Consider the following 24,606-nt stretch of genomic DNA (forward strand, 5'->3'; position numbering starts at 1 on the left):
TTCTGTGGGGGGCATAGCGCTGCCAAGTGCTCATTCCTTTGGGCTCCAGAGGCCCCGATACAATGTTCAGGCACTGTTTTTAGAAGAGGGCATCTGGAAGAGAGCCAGGATTAGGCCCCAACACTGTTGTTACCTGCGCCGCAGGTGCATCCCTAAGGACGCAAGTGTTGACAGTGAGTACTAGCAACTTATTCCACTTGAATTGGAAAGGATTGGGGTACCTTTTTTAGACCAATGGGCACATTCCCTTCAGGACGGCCCTCCAGGGGCCACGTGCCACAGGTGGGCGGGGCCAGGGGCAAAAGTGGGCGGAGCAACAGGTGTAGATGCTACTCTTGCAGAGCAGGCTGGCTTTGCACAATCTCTGCCTTCCACCCAGGCAAGCAGGAGGCTAGACTGCTTTCAAGCACATCCCAATGAGGCCAAGACATTCTGGAGGCAAAGCAGGGTCAGTGAGGGGTGGCGTAGCCTGGGGAGCTTCTCAAGGGCCAGATGGAAAGTCATGGAGGGCCACATTGGGCACCCCCAGGCCTCAGGTGCAGGAAAAACTTTCTCAGCCTGGCAGCTAAGACCTCTGAAGTTCCAGGCTCAATGCCGGATGGAAGGCCATGTTTTCTTCCTCCTATTGTTCTCCTGGCTGCCTCTCTACCCCTCTGTCCCGCACGCAAATATTACTCTTAACACCAGAAGACAGCTCAGCTGCTTTGCATTTGAGAGGAAAACCAGCCAAGAAGAGCCCAGCGACGGAGGCCTCTCCTCTCTCTAAATATTCCGGCACTTAGAAAACTACTTCTTCTGATGGCAGAAGAAGGAAACGTGGGTGGGGAGACAGGCCCTTTCAGAGCCCTTCTTGCCGACAAAGTTTGGAGAGGGAAACAGGATCCTAGGCTTGACTCTTCTCCCCAATTTTTACCTCTCTGAGCCACCCCCTCCCACTTTTCTTTGCTCTGTGTTGCTGGCTGCAGCAGTGAGGGCTGGAGGCCTCTGCTTAGGGAGGTTTGGAGACCTGTGTAGCTGTATTGCTCACCCTCCCTTCCAAACGGCCAAAGGGTGTGCAGTGTGGCTCATGATTGTCTCCAAATTTAAGGATTCAAAGCCGCGACCCCTGGCCAAACTGAGGACTGGGAGTGGGGGCAATGCTTTGCACCAAACCATGCTTGGCATCTCTATTTGACAATCCCCCCTCGAGGCCATTAAGGGTAAGAAACAAGGGTGGAGCAGCTATTTATTTCTTCAGCTTCTGTCCTACCCTTCCTCCCAACGTGTAGAACCATCACAAAATTAAAAACAATGCAATTCAAAAGAAAATCGGTCAAAGCAAAACTGTAATTTAAAAACCAGCTCAAAACATTTTAAATGGTGTCAACCATTGAAAGCAATTTAAAGTGAAGCAAATCAAAACGATGAAGGTCATTTAAAAACCGACTCAAACTATTTCAAAAGCTCTCGGAACAGAGAACCGTACAGTTGGAAGGGACCATGAGGGTCCTGCAATCCAGGAATCTTTTGCCCAACATGGGGCTTGAACCCACAACCCTGAGATTAAGTCTCATGCTCTACCAACTGAGGTATCCAGCAGATATCATTTACCCTCCAAGCTTGCTAAGTTAAAGGTCCCTATGGCCAATATCAATAAGCTATCAGATGCCTGAACGAACAGGAATGCTTTTAAATTTCTCCTATAGCCAATTATTATTATGAATAATAATAATACATTTATATCCCACTTTTCCTCCAAGGAGCTTGGGGTGGCATGGACACTTCTGCCTGTTCCCACATTTTCCTCACAGAAACCCTGTGAGGTGGTTTGGGTTAAGAGATGGCAGCTGGCCCAAGGCCACCCAGTGAACTTCATGGCAGAGGGGATGTACCTCACCCAGGGAAAGCCTTTCACAAAATGGGGAGCCACCACCGAAGAGGCCCTGTCATGGGTCGACTCCAGCCAGCCAGCAGCCGGGGCAACAGCCGGACCTCCCTTGCTGAGCATAAGGCCCAAGCTGGTGGAGATATCATTTAGGTATTTGGATCCCAAGCCCTTTGGGGCTTTTTTGGGTGGCGCTGTGGGTTATACCACAGAGCCTAGGACTTGTCGATCAGAAGGTTGGTGGTTCAAATCCCCGCAACAGGTGAGCTCCCGTTGCTCGGTCCCTGCTCCTGCCAACCTAGCAGTTTGAAAGCACGTCAAAGTGCAAGTAGATAAATAGGTACTGCTCTGGCAGGAAGGTAAACGGAGTTTCCGTGTGCTGCTCTGGTTCGCCAGAAGCGGCTTAGTCATGCTGGCCACATGACCCAGAAGCTGTATGCCAGCTCCCTTGGCCAATAAAGTGTGATGAGCTCCGCAACCCCAGAGTTGTCCGCAACTGGACCTAATGGTCAGGGGTCCCTTTACCTTTACCTTTATTCTAGTTCTAACCCCTGGCAGGTAAAGATGCAGCTAGGCCAAAAGGAGGGGTTGCAAGCAAAGCCACTGAACTACATAAGGAGAGCCAGCCGAACGCAGGCAGGTACTGTCCTATCTAGTCCAATATCCTGTTCTCATACTGACCAGCCCGATGTTCCCATGAGAAGCCTGCAGCAGCAATCTCCCTGCCTTCAATTCTCAGCAATTTACTTTGTCATACTGCCTCCAACTTTGGTGGCTAGTAGCCGTTGACAGCTTTATCCTCTGTGAATTTGTCCACATTGCAGATATTAATATTGTGCAGTTTGAAGCGACTGGAAGTGTAAGAACTGAATCCTTTTGGAAGGAATCATTCTGCAGACCCCATAAAAATATTATTCAAACATTTACACAGCAAGGGTTCAGAGTGCTCTTCTTGCTTCTCTAAAGTTTCAGTAGAATCTCCCTGTATTGAAACTTTTTCACCAATACGCAGAGATTCTCATTTCATTGTCAATTAAACCAATTATACTTAACAGTCCAGGCCTCTTTTAAAGCCATCCAAGTGGGAGGTCGCCGCTGTCTCTTGCAGAGGCGGGTTCCATAGCTGCAACTCACGTGAAGAAGGATTGCAAAGCCTTGCAACCCCGACCATAAGCCAATCCCCTGTATTTTAAAGCCCTGATGATCAGCTGATCATCGTGGCTTCAAAGTGCAGCGCACAGCTCCCTGCAGTCCTTGCGGGCTAAAACTGGCCACCTGCCCAGCGTCATGGCGACATCATCAGGCAATGGGCAGCTGGGCAGCCCCACCCACCTGTGAAAACTCAGTCCCTGAAGGTAAAATCCAGTCCACCCGTCCACCCCATTTACACACTGTGATCTCATGGGGTGAAGAAGGTGAGTCATCCTCACTCCACCCTGAGTCTTTGGCACAGTGGAAATGTACCCACCTTTTTGGGGTGGGTGGGGGAGAGCCAATTTATGTAACATCTTAATGAAAACAAAAGACGATATCCATCTGTGTGCTCCCCCCTGGCCAGCAGCAGTCTCTCTTGGGAGTAGGTGTGCTTGAGGCTTGCTATGTGCCCACGTTAATACGGATTCCATGACAACAGCTCGGAAGCGTCGTGGAGAATAAATGTCAGGCAGATCCTCCCAATCCCTTTTAGCTCGGGGCTGTCAAAACAAGGCTCTAGGGAGTCCCAACGCTCCCCTTACCTTTGTCTTTTTAGGGGCAAGGGAGCTGCCCTCCCACCAGCTCCATAACAGGGCCGCATTCTCTCTGGGCAACTTGCCAGGGGCCACAGGCTGAGGTGGGCGGGGCCAGAGGCAAAAGTGGGTGGGGCAATGGATTCAAAGATCATCTCTGCCTAGCAGGCCAGTCTCTGCCCAGCTGCACCCCCCCCCCCTCAAGACCTTCCTCCAAGCTCAGTGTTGTCAACACTGGCTGGCAGCAGTTCCCCAGGGTTTCAGGGGGTCTTTCCAGCCCTACCTGGAGGTGCCTTTGGGGACTGAACCCAGGACCTTCAGGTGCAAAGGAGCTATGGCCTTCTCCCAAGATATAGAAACCCAGAAGGCAGCTGCCTTGTACCAAACCCCAGACCCTTGGCCCATCTGGGCTCAGTTTTGCATGTGTGGGTTCCACTGTCATCTGGGGAGCAAACTTTCCACCAGGCTGGCTCAGTGGGAGAAATACAAAGCAGAAGGCTCATTCCATCAGGTTCGCCAGAACTCCAGCTCCATCTGGAACCTCCTTGTCCCTAAACTGTGCCATCTGGTCAGTTAACTGCTAGCACATATGCAAAGCTAAGCAGGGTACGGTATGGTTTCAAATTGGATGGGGGACCACATGTTGAGATTCCTGCATTGCAGCGGGCTGGACTAGATGACCCTGTCGCTTTCCCCTTGGACGTCATGTCATGCTTCGTTTTGCATTTTGAGAATCCCAGCCTGCAAGTAGGGCATGTCTTGCTTTGATGGTATATAAGCTGCTTGGGGAGCCTTTCTGATTCAAGAGTCCAGCACAAATGCCCTATACAAATAATAATTGTCAACATTGACTGGCGGCAGCTCTCCAGGATTTCAGAAAAGGGGCCTCTCCTAGCCCTACCCGGAGATGATAGGGATCGACCCTCAGATTTTCTTCCTGCAAGGCAAACGCTCTCCCCCTGAGCTGCAGCCTTTCTCCTTGCCCATCCTGCAACAGGTCGGCAACAGTGAGACTGTGATCTCAATGTCCTCAGTGGGCCCTCGTCCCCTCCATCCCCGGCCGGCGTTAACTTGGTGCTTTATCTCCTCTAAAAGGATTTTACACGGCCAGTGATCCTGTTATTCCCCAGAAGCTAATCTGGCTGCCAGGGCTTAGCAGCCGCTGCTGCCTCTCCTCCTAATGGCCCGTCTCCCTGCTCTCCTCTGCCTTCGTTCTGTTTTGTGGCTGCGATCCATGTGCTCTGAGAGGCCTTCGTGGGAGCCATTTTGTTGTCATGGCAATTCGAGCCAAGGGGGACCAGTAATCTTATCCACCTGTTTGCTCTCAGCGGAAGCTTTTTTTACATTTCTTTTTCTGGCATTTGCAAGGAGAGGAAAGGCTGGAACATCTGCCTGGATCCCTCTGCTTCGCCTGATCCGCTGGAAGCCTTCTTAGGCCACATTCACACCATATACTTAAAGCACCGTGATGCCACTTTAAACAGCCAAAAGCATTCTGGGAGTTGTAGTTCATTAAGGGTGCTGAGAGTTGTTAGGAGGTCCCCATTCCCCTCACAGAGCTTCAATTCCCAGACTGGCTTATCCATCAACCCCTCTTCCAAGGGAACTCTGGGAACCAGCTGATGCTCATTTGTAATATTTCATTTCCAGATGTTTGGAGGATATTTTGTTTCACAGCTGGAGGCAGCAGTGCTTCTGAATACCAGTTGCTGGAAGCTGCAGGAGGGGAGAGGGCTCTTGTGCTTGATTCCTGCTGATGGGCTTTCCCCAGGGATCTGGTCGGCTACTGTGAGAACAGGATGCTGGATTCGATGGGTCGCTGACCTGATCCCTTAGGGCTCTTCTCAGGTTCTGAGCTAGCTGGACCAATCACCCAACTCTCAATCCAAGGCTCAGGAATCTTTTGCTCCTGCATTCCTAACCCCAGCATGGGATCCAAATGTCCACACTGTGGATGAATCCTGAGCAAATGCACACCTGGCTGCCCAGGAGCGTCTCATCCTGTCTGCGATGTTTTCAAATGGCTGGTAATCGCTTCACTGCAGCAGATGGAGAGAGAGAGAGAGAGAGAGAGAGAGAGAGAAGAAAACTAGGTCATTCTTCCTGCCCCCCCCCCTTCCCTGCTGCTTCCGACACTTGACTCCGTCTAGGGCCGGGCTACATCCTGAGATGCCGTGAGGAAGCCGCCAGGCTAGTGGCTGAGGAGGCCATCCCCCTACATCCAGGGCCAGCTGCATGTTGAGCCCTGTAGTGCCCTGCACTTAGAGAGCTAGCATGTCAGGGTAGGACAGGACTCATTCCCCCCTGGTGTTCCATTATGTGTGGGTTTGTGCAAGGAATTTCAGCACACAGATGTGTGTCAGGCAGGGAACAGGTGAAGGCATGCCTTTGCAGGTGCTGATGATCAGCTGACCGTTGACACCTGCAAAGTGCTGGGCCTTCCTAGGTGCCTGGAGAGCTGCCCTACACAGAGTCAAGCCTATGGGCCCGCCTAGCTCAGCAGAGTGTGCACACTGACTGGCAGCAGCTCTCCAGCCTTTCAGGTAGGAGTGGTTTCCCCAGCCCTACTTGGAGAAGCTGGGGGTTGGACCTGGGACCTTCTGCAGGCAGGCAGGGCAGGTACTCTATCACTGAGCTACTCCCCGCTCTCCCCAAACATAGGAAGCTAACTTAGTATTGTCTGCTCTAACTGGCAGTAGCTCTCCAGGGTTTCAGACTGGGGGTGCCTCCAGCTCTACCTGGAGATGCTGGGGATGGGACCTGAGTCCTTCTACATGCAAGGCAGATGCTCTACCCCTGAGCAATGGGCCTTCCCAGACTTCTAACCAATCACAGGGCCTGGTGCTCTTCATGGGCTGGACAAATCTGAGGCAGTTAACAAGGCTAAGTTGCAGACTTATGGCAAGAGATTTGCAGACCCCCTTCTAATACTAATACTACTACAAATAATAAATTTTATTTATACCCCGCCCTCCCTGGCCAGAGCCAGGCTCAAGGCGGCTAACACCAGTAAAATTGCAGTAAAAACATAATGGGGGGGGGACCCAATTTAAAATACAGGTTAAAATGCAGCCTCGTTTTAAAAGTAGCCCATAGATCAAAACCATAAGGGGAGGGAAACATAAGGGTCAGACTGAGTCCAAACCAAAGGCCAGGCGGAACAGCTCTGTTTTGCAGGCCCTGCGGAAAGATGTCAAGTCCCGCAGGGCCCTAGTCTCTTGTGACAGAGCGTTCCACCAAGTCGGGGCCAGTACTGAAAAGGCCCTGGCCCTAGTTGAGACCAATCGAACCACCTTGCGACCTGGACCTCCAAAATGTTGTCATTTGTGGACCTTAAGGTCCTCCATGGACATACCAGGAGAGGCAGTCCTGTAGGTAGGTGGGTCCTTGGCCACATAGGGCTTTAAAGGTCAAAACCTTCTAGAACATAAGGCTCATGCAAACTGATCCTGGGAACCAGACCTTTGTTATTTAAATCACACCCACTTCCCCATCTACATTTCGGAAAAGGACCCTCCTTTCTTTCTCTCAACAGCATCCTGGGTGCTCGTCGTGTCCCCAGCACCTTCCACGCCCGCTTCTCGGCCCGGTCGAGGACATACGTCTACCGGGTGGCGACCGGGTGCTCTCACCATTTGGAGTTGCCTGTCTTTGAGCGGAACCGCTGCTGGGCAACGAATCGAGGGTGAGTTTGTGACACTGAGGGATCTGTAGGTCAGGGTAAAGGGTAAAGGGACCCCTGACCATTAGGTCCAGTCGCAGACAACTCTGGGGTTGCGGTGCTCATCTCGCTTTATTGGCCGAGGGAGCCGGCGTACAGCTTCCGGGTCATGTGACCAGCATGACTAAGCCGCTTCTTGCAAACCAGAGCAGTGCACAGAAACGCCGTTTACCTTCCCGCCGGAGTGGTACCTATTTATCTACTTGCACTTTGACGTGCTTTCGAACTGCTAGGTTGGCAGGAGCAGGGACCGAGCAACGGGAGCTCACCCTGTTGCGAGGATTCGAACCACCAACCTTCCAATCGGCAAGCCCTAAGCTCTGTGGTTTAACCCACAGCACCACCCGCATCCCTGTAGGTCAGGGAGTTGGGTACATCAATGGCACTGGGTGCCTACTATTTATTGAGTTATTTATTTAAGGCTGATTTATATACTACAGAATCGTTGGAGGAACAGAGGAAGCTGCCTTATACAGAACCAGACCGTTGGCCCATTTAGCTCAGTGCTGTCTACACTGGCTGGCAGCTGCTTTTTAGGATTTCTGGCAGAAGACTCTCCCAGCCTTGCCTGCAGATGCTGGCGATTGAACCTGGAGCATTCTGCTTGCAAGGCAGATGCTCAAACACTAAGCCAGTGCTTCTCAAAGTTGGGTTCCCAGCTGTTGTTGGACTCCCAGCATCCCCAGCTAGCAGGACCAGTGGTCAGTGATGATGGGAGTTGTAGTCCAACAACAAATTTGAGATGTTCTTCGACCTGGGGCCCTCTTGGTGTGTAGGACCCATAGCTGTCAACTTACAGATTTGAAAATAAGGGATCATCAGCCAAAATAAGGGATTTTAGTCAACCAGCAGCCAAACAGAGCCTCAAGTGGTGGTTCCCATAGCGCAGCAACCCAGCAAAGGGGATGCAGTAAGGAAAACCACTGTTACCTCTCCGCTGGGAAGCACTGAGCAAAGGTGAGTCCCCAGGCAATACGGCCAATTTGATCTGCACAAGGCATGCAAGCTCCACCCCCAGTCATTCTTACGACTCCTTATTGGGTGAGCAACACAGTTGGAGCCTCCCTCCTCCCTGGCCAGCAGGGAGGGAGGGAGAGGAGCTGCTTCCTTTGAAACCCGGGAAATTTAAGGGACATCATCAATAAGGGACAGCAGCGGGACATGGTGCTGGGATAAGGGACTGTCCCGCCAAATAAGGGACGCTTGACAGCTATGGTAGGGCCACAACTCCCATCAGCCCCAGCCGAGTCATGGGAGTAGTGGTCCAACACAACCAGAGGACCCCCAGGCTGGCATAAGGCTGGCCTAGATCGGGGTTTCCCAAACCTGGGTTTCCAGCTGTTTTTCAACTAAAGTTCCCATCATCCTTGACCACTGGTCCTGCTAGCTAGGGATGATGGGAGTTGTAGCCCCAAAACAGCTGGAGGCTCACATTTGGGAAACCGTGGCCTAGATGATCTCGCCTTCTGTGAAGCAGCTCCCTATGTTCCTTCGCTGTTCTCTGAGTCTTTTCCCTGTCTCACTTCAGCCATCTGAACCCGCTGGCCATGCAGGAGGCAGCGGCCTTCCTGCTGGGCACCCACGACTTCAGCACCTTTTGCTCAGCTTCTTCAGAGCTCCCCAAGCGAGACCCAGTCAAGAGCCTTTCGCGGGTGGAGGTCAGACCTGTTGCTGGCTTTCTCTCGGAGCACAGCAAAGACAGGTAACATCACTGGGGGGTTTTATGGTGGGAGGCCAGGTTCAGGGGACCCATTAAAAATAAAATAATGGGTTGCATTCAGTGCTAGCCCTATTCAGAGTAGGTCCATTGACATTAATGGATATGGTAGTTGGTTAGAGCGTGGTGCTGATAACCCCAAGATGGCAGTTTCAATTCCTGTATGGGACAGCTACATATTCCTGCATTGCAGGGGGTTGGACTAGATGATCCTCAGGGTCCCTTCCGCTTTGATGATTGTATGACTAACTTAGGTCCATTCATTTCAATGGGTCTTCTCTGAGTAGGTCTTAGACTGTGTACGCACTATACATTTAAAGCCCATCTCCTCAAAAGCCCCCTAAAAAAAATTCCCGAAAACTGTAGTTTACCCTTCCAAGTGCCAATTTCCCTTAACAAACTACAGTTCCCAGGATTCTTGGGTGTGCACCTGCTTTAAATGTTTGGGGTGTGTGCAGTGTTAGTTTGGATATGACCCATTAATTCTATATCGTTTGCTTGCTTGTTTGCTGTTTTTGAACAATTTATTCCTGTTGTTTGCTGATCACTTTTGCAGGAGGAATGCAGGGGATAGAATCAAAGAAAGGTCCCTTGCCTCAAGTTAGACCCTCAATCCACCCAGTTCAATAGTGTTCTTGCCATGGCAGGGTTGCAGATGTGCTGCTCTGGGTTGTTTCCACCTAAAAGGATGCTCACGGATACACCCACTGAAATCAACCGACCCAAGTTAGTTGTGTTCATCCATTTTAAACGTAGCCTTGTCAGTTCCAATGCATAGCTCTCTCTCTCTTCTCCATTTTAGTAGCCTCTCTCACGCCTCCTACAGGAACCTAGTAAGGCTTATACAGAGTCAGACCCCTTGATCCATCTGTCTTGGTATTGTCAACACTGACTGGCAGCGGCTCCTTGAGGTTTCAGGCAGGGGGCACCCCAGTCCTGAACCTGAGACCCTCTTCATGGAAGGAAGTCAATCCATCAGTGATTGTCAATCCATCAGTGAGCTATGACCTTCTCTTATGACATAATAATAATTATAATAATAATAATAATAATATATAAAAAATTAGTTATACCCTGCCCTCCCCAGCCAAGACTGTGCTCAGGGCGGCTAACACCAGGTATAAAAACAATTGATTAAAATACAACTTAAAAACAAGATTAAAGTACAACATTAAAATGCAGCTTCATTTCAGTGGAAACTCAAATCAAAAACTTTTGGGGGGATGAAAACATCAAGTCTTCACCAAGGCCAACTATCCAGACTGGTTCTACGTGGGCCAGAAAAAAAACCAGGGAAGTCCCCAAATAGGAGTTCCATCACAGAAGGAGAAAGGAAAAAGAAAAGACGGGGAGGGGATCAAGTTGATTCCAAGCCAAAGGCCAGGAGGAACAACTCTGTCTTACAGGCCCTGCAGAAAGAAATCAGATCCCGCAGGGCCCTGGTCTCATGAGGCAGAGCGTTCCACCAGGCCGGAGCCAGTGTTAAAAAGGCCCTGGCTCTGGTTGAGGCTAATCTAACTTCCTTAGGGCCCAGGACCTTTAGGGTGTTGCTATTTATGGACCTTGAGGCTCTCCGTGGGGCATACCGGGAGAGGCGGTCCCATAGCCACCAATAGCCCACTTCTCCACCGTCTACTGATGCAGGGCTGCAAATACAAACTGGCAGTGGGTCTCCAGGGTTTCGGGCGGGAGACCTACCTGGGGACGCTGTGGATTGAACTTCTGCATGAAGACAGCTGCTCTACTGCCGAGTTACGTGCAGCTGATCGCAGCCCTTGACCTGAGAGTCCAACAGATAGATAGATAGATAGATAGATAGATGCTCTAACCACTGAGCTACGACCCTTCATTGGAAGCATTGGAACTCCCTTTCAGTCATCTTTGCTCCCCAGCTCCTGTCCCTTGACAGCGTATGTGGACGGAAACAGGTGGCCACAGACAGCCCATTACGGCGCACCACAGCACTGAAACTCAGGATCATGGCCTCAATGCTCCTCTTGATGGGACGTTGCCAATCCCCTCTGCAGAGTTGCTTAGCAACTCCCCTGCTCGAGAGAAAAGGCCTGTTTCCAACAGATGCCCTTAAGACGCCAGGTTCGGAAGCCGCACTCCATTGTTCGAAGGGGAAGCGAGAAAGCGGGGGGGGGGGGGAGAGAGAGAGAATAGGAGGATTATTTGAAACTGGAAGGACACGGAGTAATTCTACTTGGAAGCACATTGTTGGAAAGAGAAAGGAGAGAGGGGGAAAAAAATAAGGAAAACGAACTTGGATTACTATAATGCTGGGGCCTTTTTTCTTGCCGTGTCGAAGGATAAGTGCGTTCCCAAGGTTATCCAGCATTGTCTGCCCTGCTTTCAGAAGCGGAGGTCTTTCAAGGAGTTGTGTGGACGTGTCTGTTTTATTTGGCAAAGAAGGACCCAGAGGAAGCAGCTGTCAAGGCAGAGAGCCTGAGAAGAGGAGTGGGGAATGGAGGGGCAGGGAGCTGTCTGTGGTGCTGAAGTGCCACCCAGCCTGCCAGCAGCCCCTGCTGAAACCTGCCTCTTAGATTCAGAGATTGAACAAAACCCTGCTCATATTTCTCCACCACGTCCTTCAGGACTAGGAGCTTGTCTCTACAATTAGAACCCTGTGGAACCCCTACTTTCAGAAATGTTGATATCTCTGCGGTAGTTTTTATTATGAGGATGGTGCCACCGTACCCTTTAACATGCCCCACAGCAAAACTGGTGTGGTGCGTGCAATTTTTTTTTATTTTGAAAGTGTGGCCCAGAGGAAAAGAGATTGAGAACCCACTAACCTAAGTGAGGGATGCGGTTGGCACAGAGCCTAGGACTTGCCGATCAGAAGATAGGCGGTTCGAATCCCCGCGATGGGGTGAGCTCTGGTTGCTCGGTCCCTGCTCCTGTCCACCTAGCAGTTCGAAAGCATGTCAAAGTGCAAGTAGATAAATAGGTACCGCTCTGGTGGGAAGGTAAACGGCGTTTCTGTGCACTGCTCTGGTTCGCCAGAAGCGGCTTAGTCATGCTGGCCACATGACCCGGAAGCTGTACGCCGGCTCCCTCGGCCAATAAAGCGAGATGAGCGCCGCAACCCCAGAGTTGGTCACGACTGGACCTAATGGTCAGGGGTCCCTTTACCTTTAACCTAAGTAAATCATGCCCATTAATTTCAGCGGGTCTGCTTTGCATAGGACAACCCTTCGTAACAGATTGTCTTTCTCTCCACCCCCCCCCAGCTTATCCCATAATGCCCAATAAAGGCAGATTAATTCTTGTTCAGAATAAACAAAGAAAATTGAGTGTTAAGGGTGCCAAGCGTTTGAACAGGATGCTGGAGGCGGGTGGGGAGGAGGGGGCGCAGGAGGAGAGTGAGGAATCTTGCATTTTCAAAAAGAGAAAACCAACACGATTCCTATTGTTTCTCTTTCCTGGGCCCGCTGGGCCCTGCCAGGTTGTGGGAGAAAGACCAGCTGTCTCAGTGCAAAGTCTCCATGTGATCCGAAAACGGATTGAATAATAGTCATGGAATTGCGGGTGGGTGTTGGCAGGCTCTCTTGTGCAACCCTGGAATTTCAGAGCGAGGGCTTCGCACACAGGTGGAAGACCCTCCATGGAGGGAGAGACTCTATCCAAGGTCATTGTTTCCGTTACCCATTGGCATTACTGCAGGTGCCACGTAACACCTGTTCCACATTTTTATTGGCTCTGTGACCGTTTCATGTGCCAGCACTTACACTTTGGAACTGCCTGCCTCATGATATCAGGCAGCCACCTTCACTGCACTCTTTTTGGCACCTGCTAAAATTCTCGTTTAGACAAACCTACCCAGGTCATAGCTGTCAATTTTTCCCTTTTCTTGCGAGGAATCCTATTTGGAATAAGGGAATTTCCCTTAAAAATAAAAAAGGAAAAAGTTGACATGAGGTGCTTAGAAAGTTGATGTGGATTTCAACCCATTCAAAGTATTTTAATATTTGGAATGTTTTAAACTATTGTAATTTTTTTCTTTATTTTCTTGGGGGCGGGGGTTGTACATCGCTTTGAGGTTTTGGAGTTGTTGTTTTTAGCAATCAAGCTATGTATAGATTTTGTTCAATAATAAAATAATTGTTATCAGTAAACATCACTTACTACCAACTTTTAGCTGATTCGGGGCAGAAAGGAACGGATATTTTAAAGGAGCCTGTGGTTTGCCTCACCTCGAAAAAAGGATATTGTAGGGCTGGAAAAGTTTCAGGATTAAGAGAAGAACCAATCTTTTGGTTTCCTCTTTATTTGTAAAGTGCTTTGAGGTTGTTGGTTTCTTACAGTCTTAAGTGGTGTGTGGTTTTCATGAAATGAATAAAAGCAAAAGATCGAGGGGGTGGAGCAACTTACTCCCATGAGGAAAAGTTGCAGAATTTGGGACTTTTTCCTTTAGGGAAAGGGGGAGTAGGGGGCAAGTAGTAGTACAATTGTTTAAAATATTCATGGCATGGAAAAAGTGGATGGGGGAACTTTTTTCTCCCTCCCTCATAACACTCAGAACTCATGGGTATCCAGTGAAGCTGATGGCTGGAAGATTCAGGAGAGATAAAAGAAAGGATTTCTTCATGCAGAGCATAGTGGAACTGTGGAACTCACTTCTGCAGCACCAGCATAGATGGCTTTAAAAGAGCATGGGACAAATTCACGGAGGATGGGACAAATTGTGGCTATGAGCCACAATGGCTATGCTCTGCCTCCACAGCTGGAAGCAGAAATGCTCCTGAATGCCACTCTCTGGGAATCACAAATTGGACAGTGCTCTCAGGTCCTGTTTTCAGGCTTCCCTGCTGAACATCTTGTTGGTTGCTGTGAAGACCAGATCCTTTGGCCCAGTCCAACAGGGATTTTCTGATGTTCTTGTTCATTGTTCTCTTATTGGATATATTTAAAGGCGGATTATTATTATTATTATTAAAACTGATTATTTCATTCTTTTTGGAAACCGCTTTGAGGTTTTAGTTTTAGGTTTTTTTAAAAAACTACAGTGGACGCTCGGGTTGCAAACATGATCCGTGCGGGATGCACGTTTGCAAACCCGTGCCAGCGCACGCACGGATTGCGATTCAGTGCTTCTGTGCATGCACAAAGCGCAATTTGGTAACCCGTTCCAGTACTTCCATGTTTCGGCAGTCCGTAACCCGAGAAAATGCAACCTGAAGCGTCTGTAACCCAAGGTATGACCGTAAGTGGCATATAAATTTTGTGAAATACAATAAATAAATTATATTTTCCTTGTGTTGGCACGGGTAGATTTTACCAGGGTGGTGGCATCATGAAACAACATGAAGTAACAATTAGTGGAATGACCCCTCTCCAAATGTTGCCTGTGAATGGAATGATGAATTCAGGGCAGGGGGTGGATTTGGTCTCTGCCATATTTTCTCTCCCCCCCCCCCCATGGCGCTGCTGCAAGTGGTACAGTCCAGATGAAGCTTTACCACCTGGCTGTGCCGCCTGCCCGGTTCCCTGACTGCTGGAAACCCTCTGAGCTTTAAACGCTGTCAGATTTGCTGACTTTTCTGTTAGCCCACCCTAGACTGCTGAGCGAGGAAATCACATTCTTTTAAAAACCCATCTGAAAGAGCCCAGTGAGAGAGAGAGAGACGATGGATAGCTGCCTCCCTCATGAAATCACATGCTAGGTGATTACAGACCTATTATCCCACCCTCTCCCTTGTCAGCACTATTTATTTTTGGCTGAATTGTTAGAAGCGGGAGGCCTGGAAAACAACATGCCATGAATCCTGCAAGTCGGCATAAAAAACGTAAACCTTTTGACTTCCATGGTGGTGGTGTTTCCGTTTTTGTTTTTAAGTTCCTAGTCCTCAAGATTCTTCTGGCAAACCCTCCCCACAAATAAACACACAGTGGATTATTATTAGTAATAGTAGTAAAAATGTAACGCATCTTTAAAGATTGTTCTGCAAATAAGCAAGTGGTGGTTTTTTTGTTAAGTTATTTGTCCTCAAGGGTTGTTCTGTCAACCCCGCCACACAAATAAGCAAGTAGTGGCTTAAAAAAAAAAAATTTACTAGTCCTCAAGGCTGGTTCTGCCAAGCCCTCCATGTGGATGAAGGAGGCAGTGACTGCTTCTAGCCCCTCAATCCAAAGTAAGCCTTAGTTTGGGAGTAAACTTGGCCAAGCTTGCTCTACAGCCTTTTTTGGGGACGGTGAACAAAAGACAAGAGCTAATGGTAACAGCCTGTTGTCTTTGTCCATGGAGTTTTCTTGGCAGGGATACTGGAGTGGCTTGCCGGTTCCTGCTCCAGGTGGACCACGTTTGGTCAAAACTCTCCACTATGACCTTTCCATCTTGGGTGGCCCTGCACGGCATAGCTCATAGCTTCTCTGAGTTATTCAAGCCCCTTGGCCACGGCAAGGCAGTGATCCATGAGGCAGTGAGAGATTTTACTTTCTTGGGCTCCGTGATCACTGCAGATGGTGACAGCAGTCACAAAATTAAAAGACGCCTGCTCCTTGGGAGAAAAGCAAAGACAAACCTAGACAGGATCTTAAAAAGCAGTGACATCACCTTGCCAACAAAGGTCCGTATAGTTAAAGCTATGGTTTTCCCAGTAGTGATGTATGGAAGTGAGAGCTGGACCATAAAGAAGGCTGATTGCCAAAGAATTGATGCTTTTGAATTATGGTGCTGGAGGAGACTCTTGAGAGTCCCATGGACTGCAAGAAGATCAAACCTATCCATTCTGAAGGTTATCAGCCCTGAGTGCTCACTGGAAGGACAGATCCTGAAGCTGAGGCTCCAGTACTTTGGCCACCTCATGAGAAGAGAAGACACCCTGGAAAAGATCCTGATGCTGGGAAAGATGGAAGGCACAAGGAGAAGGGGACGACAGAGGGCAAGATGGTTGGACAGTGTTCTTGAAGCTACCAGCATGAGTTTGACCAAACTGCAGGAAGCAGTGGAAAACAGAAGTGCCTGGCGTGCTCTGGTCCATGGGGTCACGAAGAGTCGGATATGACTAAACAACTAAACAACAAACGGTGACAGCGGCCTTTCATACACCTTGCCAATTTACAGCCTGCCCCAATTCGCTCTGTGGAAAAAACAAAGACCCCAGTTGGCAGATTAATCCCAGGCACTGAGGCCGAAGATAGATTTGGGGTGCTCTTTGCCGGCTCGCAGATTTGGACCCATCGTTTCCCTCCCAGCTTTAAAGAAGGATTTTAAGTGGAACCATAATCCTTTCTCCTCGCAAGCGGGGAGGCGGGAGGGAGCAGCCTATCGATCGCGCTTTGTTGCGCCTGCTTCCCATTAAGGCTGAATCGCTTATATTTTCAGTCACTGAGAGATTTAGGCAGAGGCCTCGGGCTCTTCGTGAGTCACTAAAAGCAGGCTGGGGCCCTTAATCTGGGCTGCTGTCCTCTGTTCTCGCACGCAAGCAGACACCAGGGGGCCTTGACCCCGGCTCCCAATTCCCTCCCCCCCCCCCCCAAAAAAAGAAGAGCCTGTCAGTATTTGTAATGTAATTTCATTGGGAATGTATTTCACAAGGAATAGGTGGTATTGGGGAAAGGAGGTGGCAGTTGGAAATTGGCAGTTGGCTGGTTGTTCAGTTACTTCTATCTTGACTGTGAAACTGAGAGGTGTGGGGACTTCATGCAGGCGCTGTCTGGAGGAGTTTGTGAATAATATTTGTTGTTCAAGTGTTGCCAGCCTGACAAGATTATAGATTTATATTTAACTATTTGTGTAAGGCACACTCAGAGAGAGAGAGAGAGGCCATATTTTTCCATGTATAAGACACCCCCTATTTTGGGGGACTCAAATTTAAGAAATTTGCACTATGCGGTATCCATGTATAAGACGGCCCCCACTTTTTAGCATAATTTTTAAAGAAAAAAACCTAGTCTTATACACGGAAAAGTACGGTATACAGTGGTACCTCGGGTTACATACGCTTCAGGTTACAGACTCCGCTAACCCAGAAATAGTGCTTCAGGTTAAGAACTTTGCTTCAGGATAAAAACAGAAATCGTGCTCTGGCGGTGCGGTGGCAGCGGGAGGCCCCATTAGCTAAAGTGGTGCTTCAGGTTAAGAACAGTTTCAGGTTAAGAACGGACCTCCGGAACGAATTAAGTACTTAACCCGAGGTACCACTGTATATATTATCACAAATAGCTAATGGAGCCTGGCTGCTGGGTCAGGCCAAGAGTTCGGCAAGCCCAACATCCTGTCCTCACAGTGAGCAGGCAGATGTTTCTGCAAAACCTGCAAAAGGTGGACCTGAGCATAACAAACACTCTCACGGGCAAAAGGCGGATGGTGCCCATTGGAACTGGTGTGGAGGAAGGCAGGGAGCCCAACAGTAGGTGGCGCCAGAGCCAACGTTTGGTTCAACCAACTCAGGTGTGTCCCCATCCTCCTCCCTGCTGAGTTCTGCAAGGACAGCACCTGAAACTTAAGGGAGGTGGAAGCGGATGGGTTGTAAGAAGTCAGGCAGGTGGTGGCTGGCTGAGTCCAGATTGCGCTTGGTGGGGCACTGCCCCCTTCACCCTGATGGACCAGCCTCCACTTACAAAGGTCCAGTGAGTTCCTTTTCTGCCTTGACGGACCCAGATTTTCATTTTCTTTCTCTTTTTTTGCCAGAGGAGATTATACAAACGCTGCACTCAAAAAATTGAGAATGTTCAAGTATTTCATTTGACTTGCAGTTTTTTGTTTTTAATGCAAAGTTCACATTTCCTGGACTTAACATGCTGGTCAGAAACCAGTTACTTTTTAACATTTGCACATCTATGAGTTCTGCCATTACCTTCTCAGACAATATGTCAAAATGCTTGCTAAATCTGAAGTCTTGGTGTTTTTTAAATGGTAGAATGTGTGCGGAAATGTTTTTTGAAAAAGGCATACAAAAATAGTGTGAATATTAACTTCAAAAAAACACACCCATATACAGAAATGAGATGGATCCGACCTGGATTTTAGTTATTGTCCACTTGGACAAGTTATATACTGCTTATTTGTAATATTTGTATTATTTATTTCATAAGATTTACAAATTGCTTGAAAGATTGAAAAACAAAGCCCCAAAGGGATTTACAAAAAGGATCAAATAATAATATTACCAACTGGAAAAATTAACAACAATAATTTCAGACTTTTGAAAATCTAACTTGATAATATAGTAGAAGCAGATGAAAGTTCATATCAACAACTGGGCAGGCTTATCTAAACAGAAATGTTTTTAGCAGGTGTCGAAGAGGGTACCACGAAGGAGCCTGCCTGCTATCAGTAAGCAGGGAGTTCCAAAGTTATATTTAAACACGTCTCTAAATGGTTTGCGACCTGGGTGAAAACATCTTTGTTTTTAAAAACAAAACCCAAGAGGACTGCCAAATTCTGTAAGATAGAATTACCAACTAAATTGAACATCTTTAGCATCAATTGAACATCTTTAGCATCAACACTACCCATAATAATCAGCTATGAAAAAATACACAAGGAATTCCGTATTGCGAGACCTAGTGAACGTGTAGTCCAAATATCCTCTAATACAGCAAGAAATAAATTATTACATATGAAAATCAACTAAAAAGTATCTACTCCACATATGAAAGTGGCACGGAGTAGAAATCGACAGATCCGTCCACTCCTACTTAAAACATGTTGCTGAAGTGGCTTCTGAGCTGCTTGGTTTATTAGAAGCTTACCCTGCATACATTGGATTGCCCCCAGCATGAAGGCAGTGGCTGTACCCCTGTCGCTTGTGCCCAGGTGGTCAGGTATACTGCCTCTGTCCCTGGAGGTTCCATTCCTGACCCTCACTGCTAAGGTGAAGGGCGCTGCTGGGCCTGCTGGGCCTCAAAATGCTCTTGACTCTTCATCAGGGCCGGCAAGATGGTGGAGAAGCAGCCCCGCGAAACAGCTGGTCCGCTGCCACCAATCTTGCTCGACAACATGGGTGGGGATGCTCCAGCCCACAGTCTGAATCCGGCTTTAGCACACCCACCTGCCCCACATGCATGCCTATGGTGAGCTTTGGTGGAGCAAGGTGCACCCTCAGTGCCAGTCAGCTGATAGGCAGGGAGAGCGTGCCTCGTTCTAGCAAAGCAACAGTTGGGAAACTCATTTTTGAAACTGATTTATTCTCTCCTCCCCCCCCCCCCCAGTGCTATTGGAGGAAGGATGCACTCCTCCTGCCTATCAGCTGATGGGCCCACATCATTCTTCAGGAGGTCTTAGAAACATCCAGAGCGGTAGCAAAAATCCATCCTGCAGAAGCACGTTCCAGAGCTGAACAATGCACAGTGTTGAAAAAATGCTTCCTTCTGTCCATCCTGATTGTTTTATCTCTAACATTGTTCCCCCTTTGCTTTTTTCCAGCCATCTGAGGTTTTGGGAGATGGAGTTTACAGCTCCCTCTTTTCTCTACAAACAGGTACTGTGAAAGCTAATTCTCCACAAAAGCCAGCTTTAAACTGGCCTGAACCCAGTTTTTACACTCCATTATTATCCTAAGGGACGCGGATGGTGCTGTGGGTTAAACCACAGAGCCTAGGACTTGCCAATCAGAAGGTCAGCGGTTCGAATCCCCGCAACGGAGTAAGCTCCCATCACTCGGTCCCTGCTCCTACCCACCTAGCAGTTCAAAAGCACGTCAAAGTGCAAGTAGATAAACAGGTACCGCTCCGGCGGGAAGGTAAACGGTGTTTCCGTGCGCTGCTCTGGTTCGCCAGAAGCGGCTTAGTCATGCTGGCCACATGACCCAGAAGCTGTACGCCGGCTCCCTCTGCCAATAAAATGAGATGAGTACCGCAACCCCAGAGTTGGTCACGACTGGACCTAATGGTCAGGGGTCCCTTTACCTTTATTATCCTCAGCGTTTGGTATCTTTGCTCTGAACACCTTCTCCATATTGTGACCTGGTAGTTTGCACACGAAGCAGGCTTCATCAAATGGTCCCTCTGCGTGGTGGCACAGCAGATCCTGCTCTGCGGAGTGAGTTGTGCTATGTGATCTTTGGAGTCCCAATTCTACGACTCTGTGAACTGTAGAATGTTGTTGAGCTGGCGATCCTGATTTGGGAATCTAAGACACAAAGGTGATAACTCACTCCCGTTGCTGCTTCCCTGTATACTGCCTCTGAACCTAGAAGTTCTACATAGCCATTGTGACCAGTACTGATCCCTTGCTGTGAATTGGTTTAATACCTGTATCTGATGGCTGCCACCACTGGGTCATGTAGCTCAGTCTCATCTGTGCCAACCTTGGGGAAAGGCTGTGGCTCAGTGGCAGAGCACCTGTTTTGAGTGCAGAAGGTCCTGGGTTCAATCCCCAGCAGCATCTCCAGGTAAGGCTAGGAGAGACTCCCTGCCTTGAAAACTCTGGGGAGCTGCTGCCAGTCAGTGCGGACAGTACCGAGCTAGATAGAGCAATGCTCGAACTTGGTGTGAGGCAGCCTCCTTTGCTCCATTTTAATTCAGGTCCTCATTCAGAATATAAAGGACTAGAATAGTACTTTATATTTAGGAGAAAGAATGCAACAGAGATTCCAAGTTCACTTTTCTCTGTGTGTGTGTGTGTGTGTGTGTGTGTGTGTTAGGACTAGGAATGTGTTGTTGTAAGGTAAAGGTAAAGGGGACCCCTGACCATTAGGTCCAGTCGTGGCCGACTCTGGGGTTGCGGCGCTCATCTCGCTTTATTGGCCGAGGGAGCCGGCGTACAGCTTCCAGGTCATGTGGCCAGCATGACTGAGCCGCTTCTGGCGAACCAGAACAGCGCCCGGAAATGCCGTTTACCTTCCCGCCGGAGCCGTACCTATTTATCTACTTGCACTTTGATGTGCTTTCGAACTGCTAGGTTGGCAGAAGCAGGGACCAAGCAACAGGAGCTCACCCCGTCACCGGGATTCGAACCACCGACCTTCTGATCGGCAAGTCCTAGGCTCTGTGGTTTAACCCACAGTGCCACCCACATCCCAACAACACCCGTGTTGTTATAGGACCCCCCTAATCTTGGATTAAAGAAAAGGCTGGTGCTCTTTTGGGGGTCAATGTTTAAAGTTTTGAGAGGGTGCTCTGGGTGGCAATCACAAAATAGCTGCCATGTCAGGGCTGCTTGACATAACACAAGCCATCAGCTTCTCCCTTTCGCAGCCTGGTAGTTTGCATGTTGAGCACATTTTATGAAAGAGTCCTTGCATGGTGGCAGTTGGTAGCTTCCCCTGCTTTCTTAGCCCAGAATAGGCAGTTCCTTAGATCAATGGCATTTGCTGTAGAAAGTTTGGGAGCTTGAAGTTGAGATGGGCATGACTCTCTAGTACTCCCATCAGCTCTGCAGACAGATCCCACTGCTGCCCCAACTAAAAAAAAATAAAAATGTTTTCTGTACCTCTTGATTGTTTCCTATGCTTTGTAGGGCACTAGCCTCCCTTTTTGCACTTACACGACAAGAATGCAAACACGGAGGACGAATTATACAGTGGGGTGCGTAGTAATTTGCTGGTGTGGGTTGCAGAGTCCAGCTTGCCTTGGGCACAGGGTTTGAATTGCAGGGCCTAGGTGCAAAATCTTCTTTTGAAGCAAGTGTATATGCAACACTGCCTCATAGCCTCATCCAACGAAGGAAGGGCTGAGATTTATTTAACTCTTTAAATGGAACGTCTACACTGGATCAGAAACTCAAGGAAACTGACACAGTCTTCTCACTGCCGCCCCCCTCTGGTTTTATACCCAAGCTGTGGCATGTCAGTTCTTGGTGAACGGGCATCAGTGTTTGCCCTTGGTTAGATAAAGTACAGATCCAAAGCACCTTAGACGGGAAACAGCAGATCCACACTATGTATTTAAAGTGTGTTTGACACACATTTAAATAGATCCCCAAAGAATCCTGGGAACTGTAGTTTAAAGGCACTGGGAATTGTGGCTCTGTAAGGAGGAAAGTACTTTGAGTGGAAGCCATGTGCTTTAAATGCATGGCATGACAAGAGAGAGATTAAAATGGAAATGTTGAATAGAAGCACTAAAGTGTAGGAGGGCAGTGCCCTCTGGTGGTGAAAGCTAGAAGTGCTGTTTGTGTTGGCCTGTGGCTCCCCCAAGAACCCTGCAGTATTCGGGGAGAGGGGAACCTCTGGCCTTCCAGATGTTGCTGGACTCCAGCTGCTAATGATCCCAGAGGCTGGGACTGCTGAGAGCTGCAGTCAAGTATCTTTCCTACCTGGTCCTTTTGGCCAGAGATGTCAGGGATTGAACCTGTGTGCCGCTGAGCTGCAGTTACACCTGAGGAGCATAGGAATCTGCCTTACACTCGCTCATCTAGCTCAGTCTCATCTGTGCCAACCTTGGGGAAAGGCTGTGGCTCAGTGGCAGAGCATCTGCTTTGATTGCTGAAGGTCCTGGGTTCAATCCCACCTGGGAGAGAGTCCCGGCATTGAAACCTCTGGAGAGTTGCTGCCAATCAGTGTAAACAATACTGAGCTTAGATGGGCCAGTTGTTTGATTCAGTAATAAACCAGCTTCCAGTGTTCCTATGGCCACCTCCAGGGGGTCTTTCCCAGCCCTTCCTAAAGATGTAGTAGGTTGAAACTTAGTCATGCAGCACAGATGTTCCACCCACTGAGCAACATGGCCCCCTTCCTTCTTAATTGCTAGGAATTTATGCACACAGCCTCAGATCTGGCATGCTCCCCTAGGAAACTATATTTACACTAGGTCAGAACATTTGTCCCATGTGCTGCTTGTCATCTACTCTGACTGGCAGCAGCTGTGTGGGAGTCTTTCCCTGCCCTGCCAGGAGTGTCTTGAGCTCTTTTGCACTCTTCTTCCACCAACCGCTGTCCCCTCCTTGAACTTTTGGAGCGCTGTAATTTGGTGGTGGCGGTTGGGGTTTTACATTTATAAAGGAAATGTTTAGTTACTGACTGCTCTGGGCGGCCTTCCCAGGGTGGGAGAGCAGAGTATATAAAGCCCCTGCAAATACAGCAAAACTGCAACCTCCTGAAGGGTCCAGAAAGCTGCCGTCTCGCAGATTTCCACAGCCTGCATCTGAATGTGGGCAGCTGCAAGGGAGGAAGATGGAACCACATCATTTTCCTTCCAAGTTGTTATCTCACAGAGGGGCGGTTGCTATTTTTGCTTTGTCTGAGGCTTTGTTGTTGTTCCACACCTTCATTTCCACCTCCACAGTCTCCCTCATTCATTCATTTATTCATAAGTTCATAAACCTTTCTTCTAAGGTGGCCCACACAGAACCACCACCTTGTTCCCCGTTATCCTCACAACAACCCTGTGAGGTAAGGTAGGCTGAGAGGCAATGACTGGCCCCATGGTCACCCCGTGAGCCCCATGGCTGAGTGGGGATTTGAACCCTGGTCTCCCAGGTTTGTCTTGGTCTCTGTGGTTTAACCCTAAGGGACGCGGGTGGCGCTGTGGGTTAAACCACTGAGCCTAGGACTTGCTGATCAGAAGGTCGTTGGTTCGAATCCCCGTGATGGGGTGAGCTCCCGTTGCTCGGTCCCAGCTCCTGCCAACCTAGCAGTTCGAAAGCACGTCAAAGTGCAAGTAGATAAATAGGTACCGCTCCGGCAGGAAGGTAAACGGCGTTTCCGTGCGCTGCTCTGGTTCGCCAGAAGCGGCTTAGTCATGCTGGCCACATGACCCGGAATCTGTATGCCGGCTCCCTCGGCCAATAAAGCGAGATGAGTGCTGCAACCGCAGAGTCGGCCATGACTGGACCTAATGGTCAGGGGTCCCTTTACCTTTACCTCCCAGGTCCCAGTCCAACAGGTCTCCCTCCCTCCCTCCCTTCCCTGGAAATGGCACCAAACCAGCCGTGATGTAGTGGTTTCTGTCTCCTGGGTCCAAGAATCGCCCAATCAGCACAATAGGAAAGGTTTTTGGCCACTGAGAAGAAGTCTTCCCACGTTTTGGGCTGATTGGAGCCAATCAAAGTGAAAGGAGGTGAGTCAGCCACTGAGGATTGTCTCCTAGGGTCCCTCTGCAGAAGGCGTGCAGGAACAATGCCCAAGAGTATGCGTGTCCGAAAGCTCAGTATTTGGGAACACTGAAAGCACAAAAGGTTTTGGTGTCAAGGGAGTGGGGGGGGGGGGCAAGTTCTGTTGCATGCAGTGGACTTTTGAGGAAGACACAACTTTAAGTTGCTGTGAAAGAAGATATTGGGAAACCTCCAAATCATTTGCCCACAAAAAATAGTAGATGTAGCTGAAAGGCAGCACGTGGAGATGTGCACTGATTGTTGGATTGTATCCATTATTATTAGTATTTCATGATTATAAAATCACTGTATAATCTTTGAAGGGGGCATGGCTGGGACTATCAGGAAGGGACCTGCGCTTTGCCACTGCACTGCTGCAAGTCATAGAATAATAGAATTGTAGAGTTGGAAGGGACCCTGATGATCATCCAGTCCAGCTCCCTGCAACACGCAGCTTTCCCATATGGGGATCGAACCCGCAAACTTGGCGTTATCAGCACCACGCTCTGATCAGCAGAGCTAGGAAGACACGTGGGAAGCTGTCTCTTGCTTTCCTTATTACTTCTTTATTAGCTTTATTTTCTTCTGCCCTTG

The 24,606-nt window shown here is 49.0% G+C and overlaps 1 protein-coding gene across 6 annotated transcripts in view; it reads left to right on the forward strand.

The window, feature by feature from the left end:
• PUSL1 (pseudouridine synthase like 1) overlaps positions 1–24,606 on the forward strand; it is a 73,951-nt gene that overhangs the window by 29,034 nt on the left and 20,311 nt on the right. For all 6 annotated transcript variants that reach the window (XM_081871318.1, XM_081871317.1, XM_081871319.1 and 3 more), the window contains 3 exons: positions 7,127–7,276; positions 8,841–9,014; positions 19,405–19,459. In XM_081871318.1, the coding sequence (XP_081727444.1) occupies positions 7,127–7,276; positions 8,841–9,014; positions 19,405–19,459 (379 nt within the window). The remainder of the gene's footprint in view (positions 1–7,126; positions 7,277–8,840; positions 9,015–19,404; positions 19,460–24,606) is intronic.

The sequence above is a fragment of the Podarcis erhardii genome (genome assembly GCF_964252035.2).
Source record: "Podarcis erhardii genome assembly, chromosome: 7".
Taxonomy (NCBI): Eukaryota; Metazoa; Chordata; class Lepidosauria; order Squamata; family Lacertidae; genus Podarcis; species Podarcis erhardii.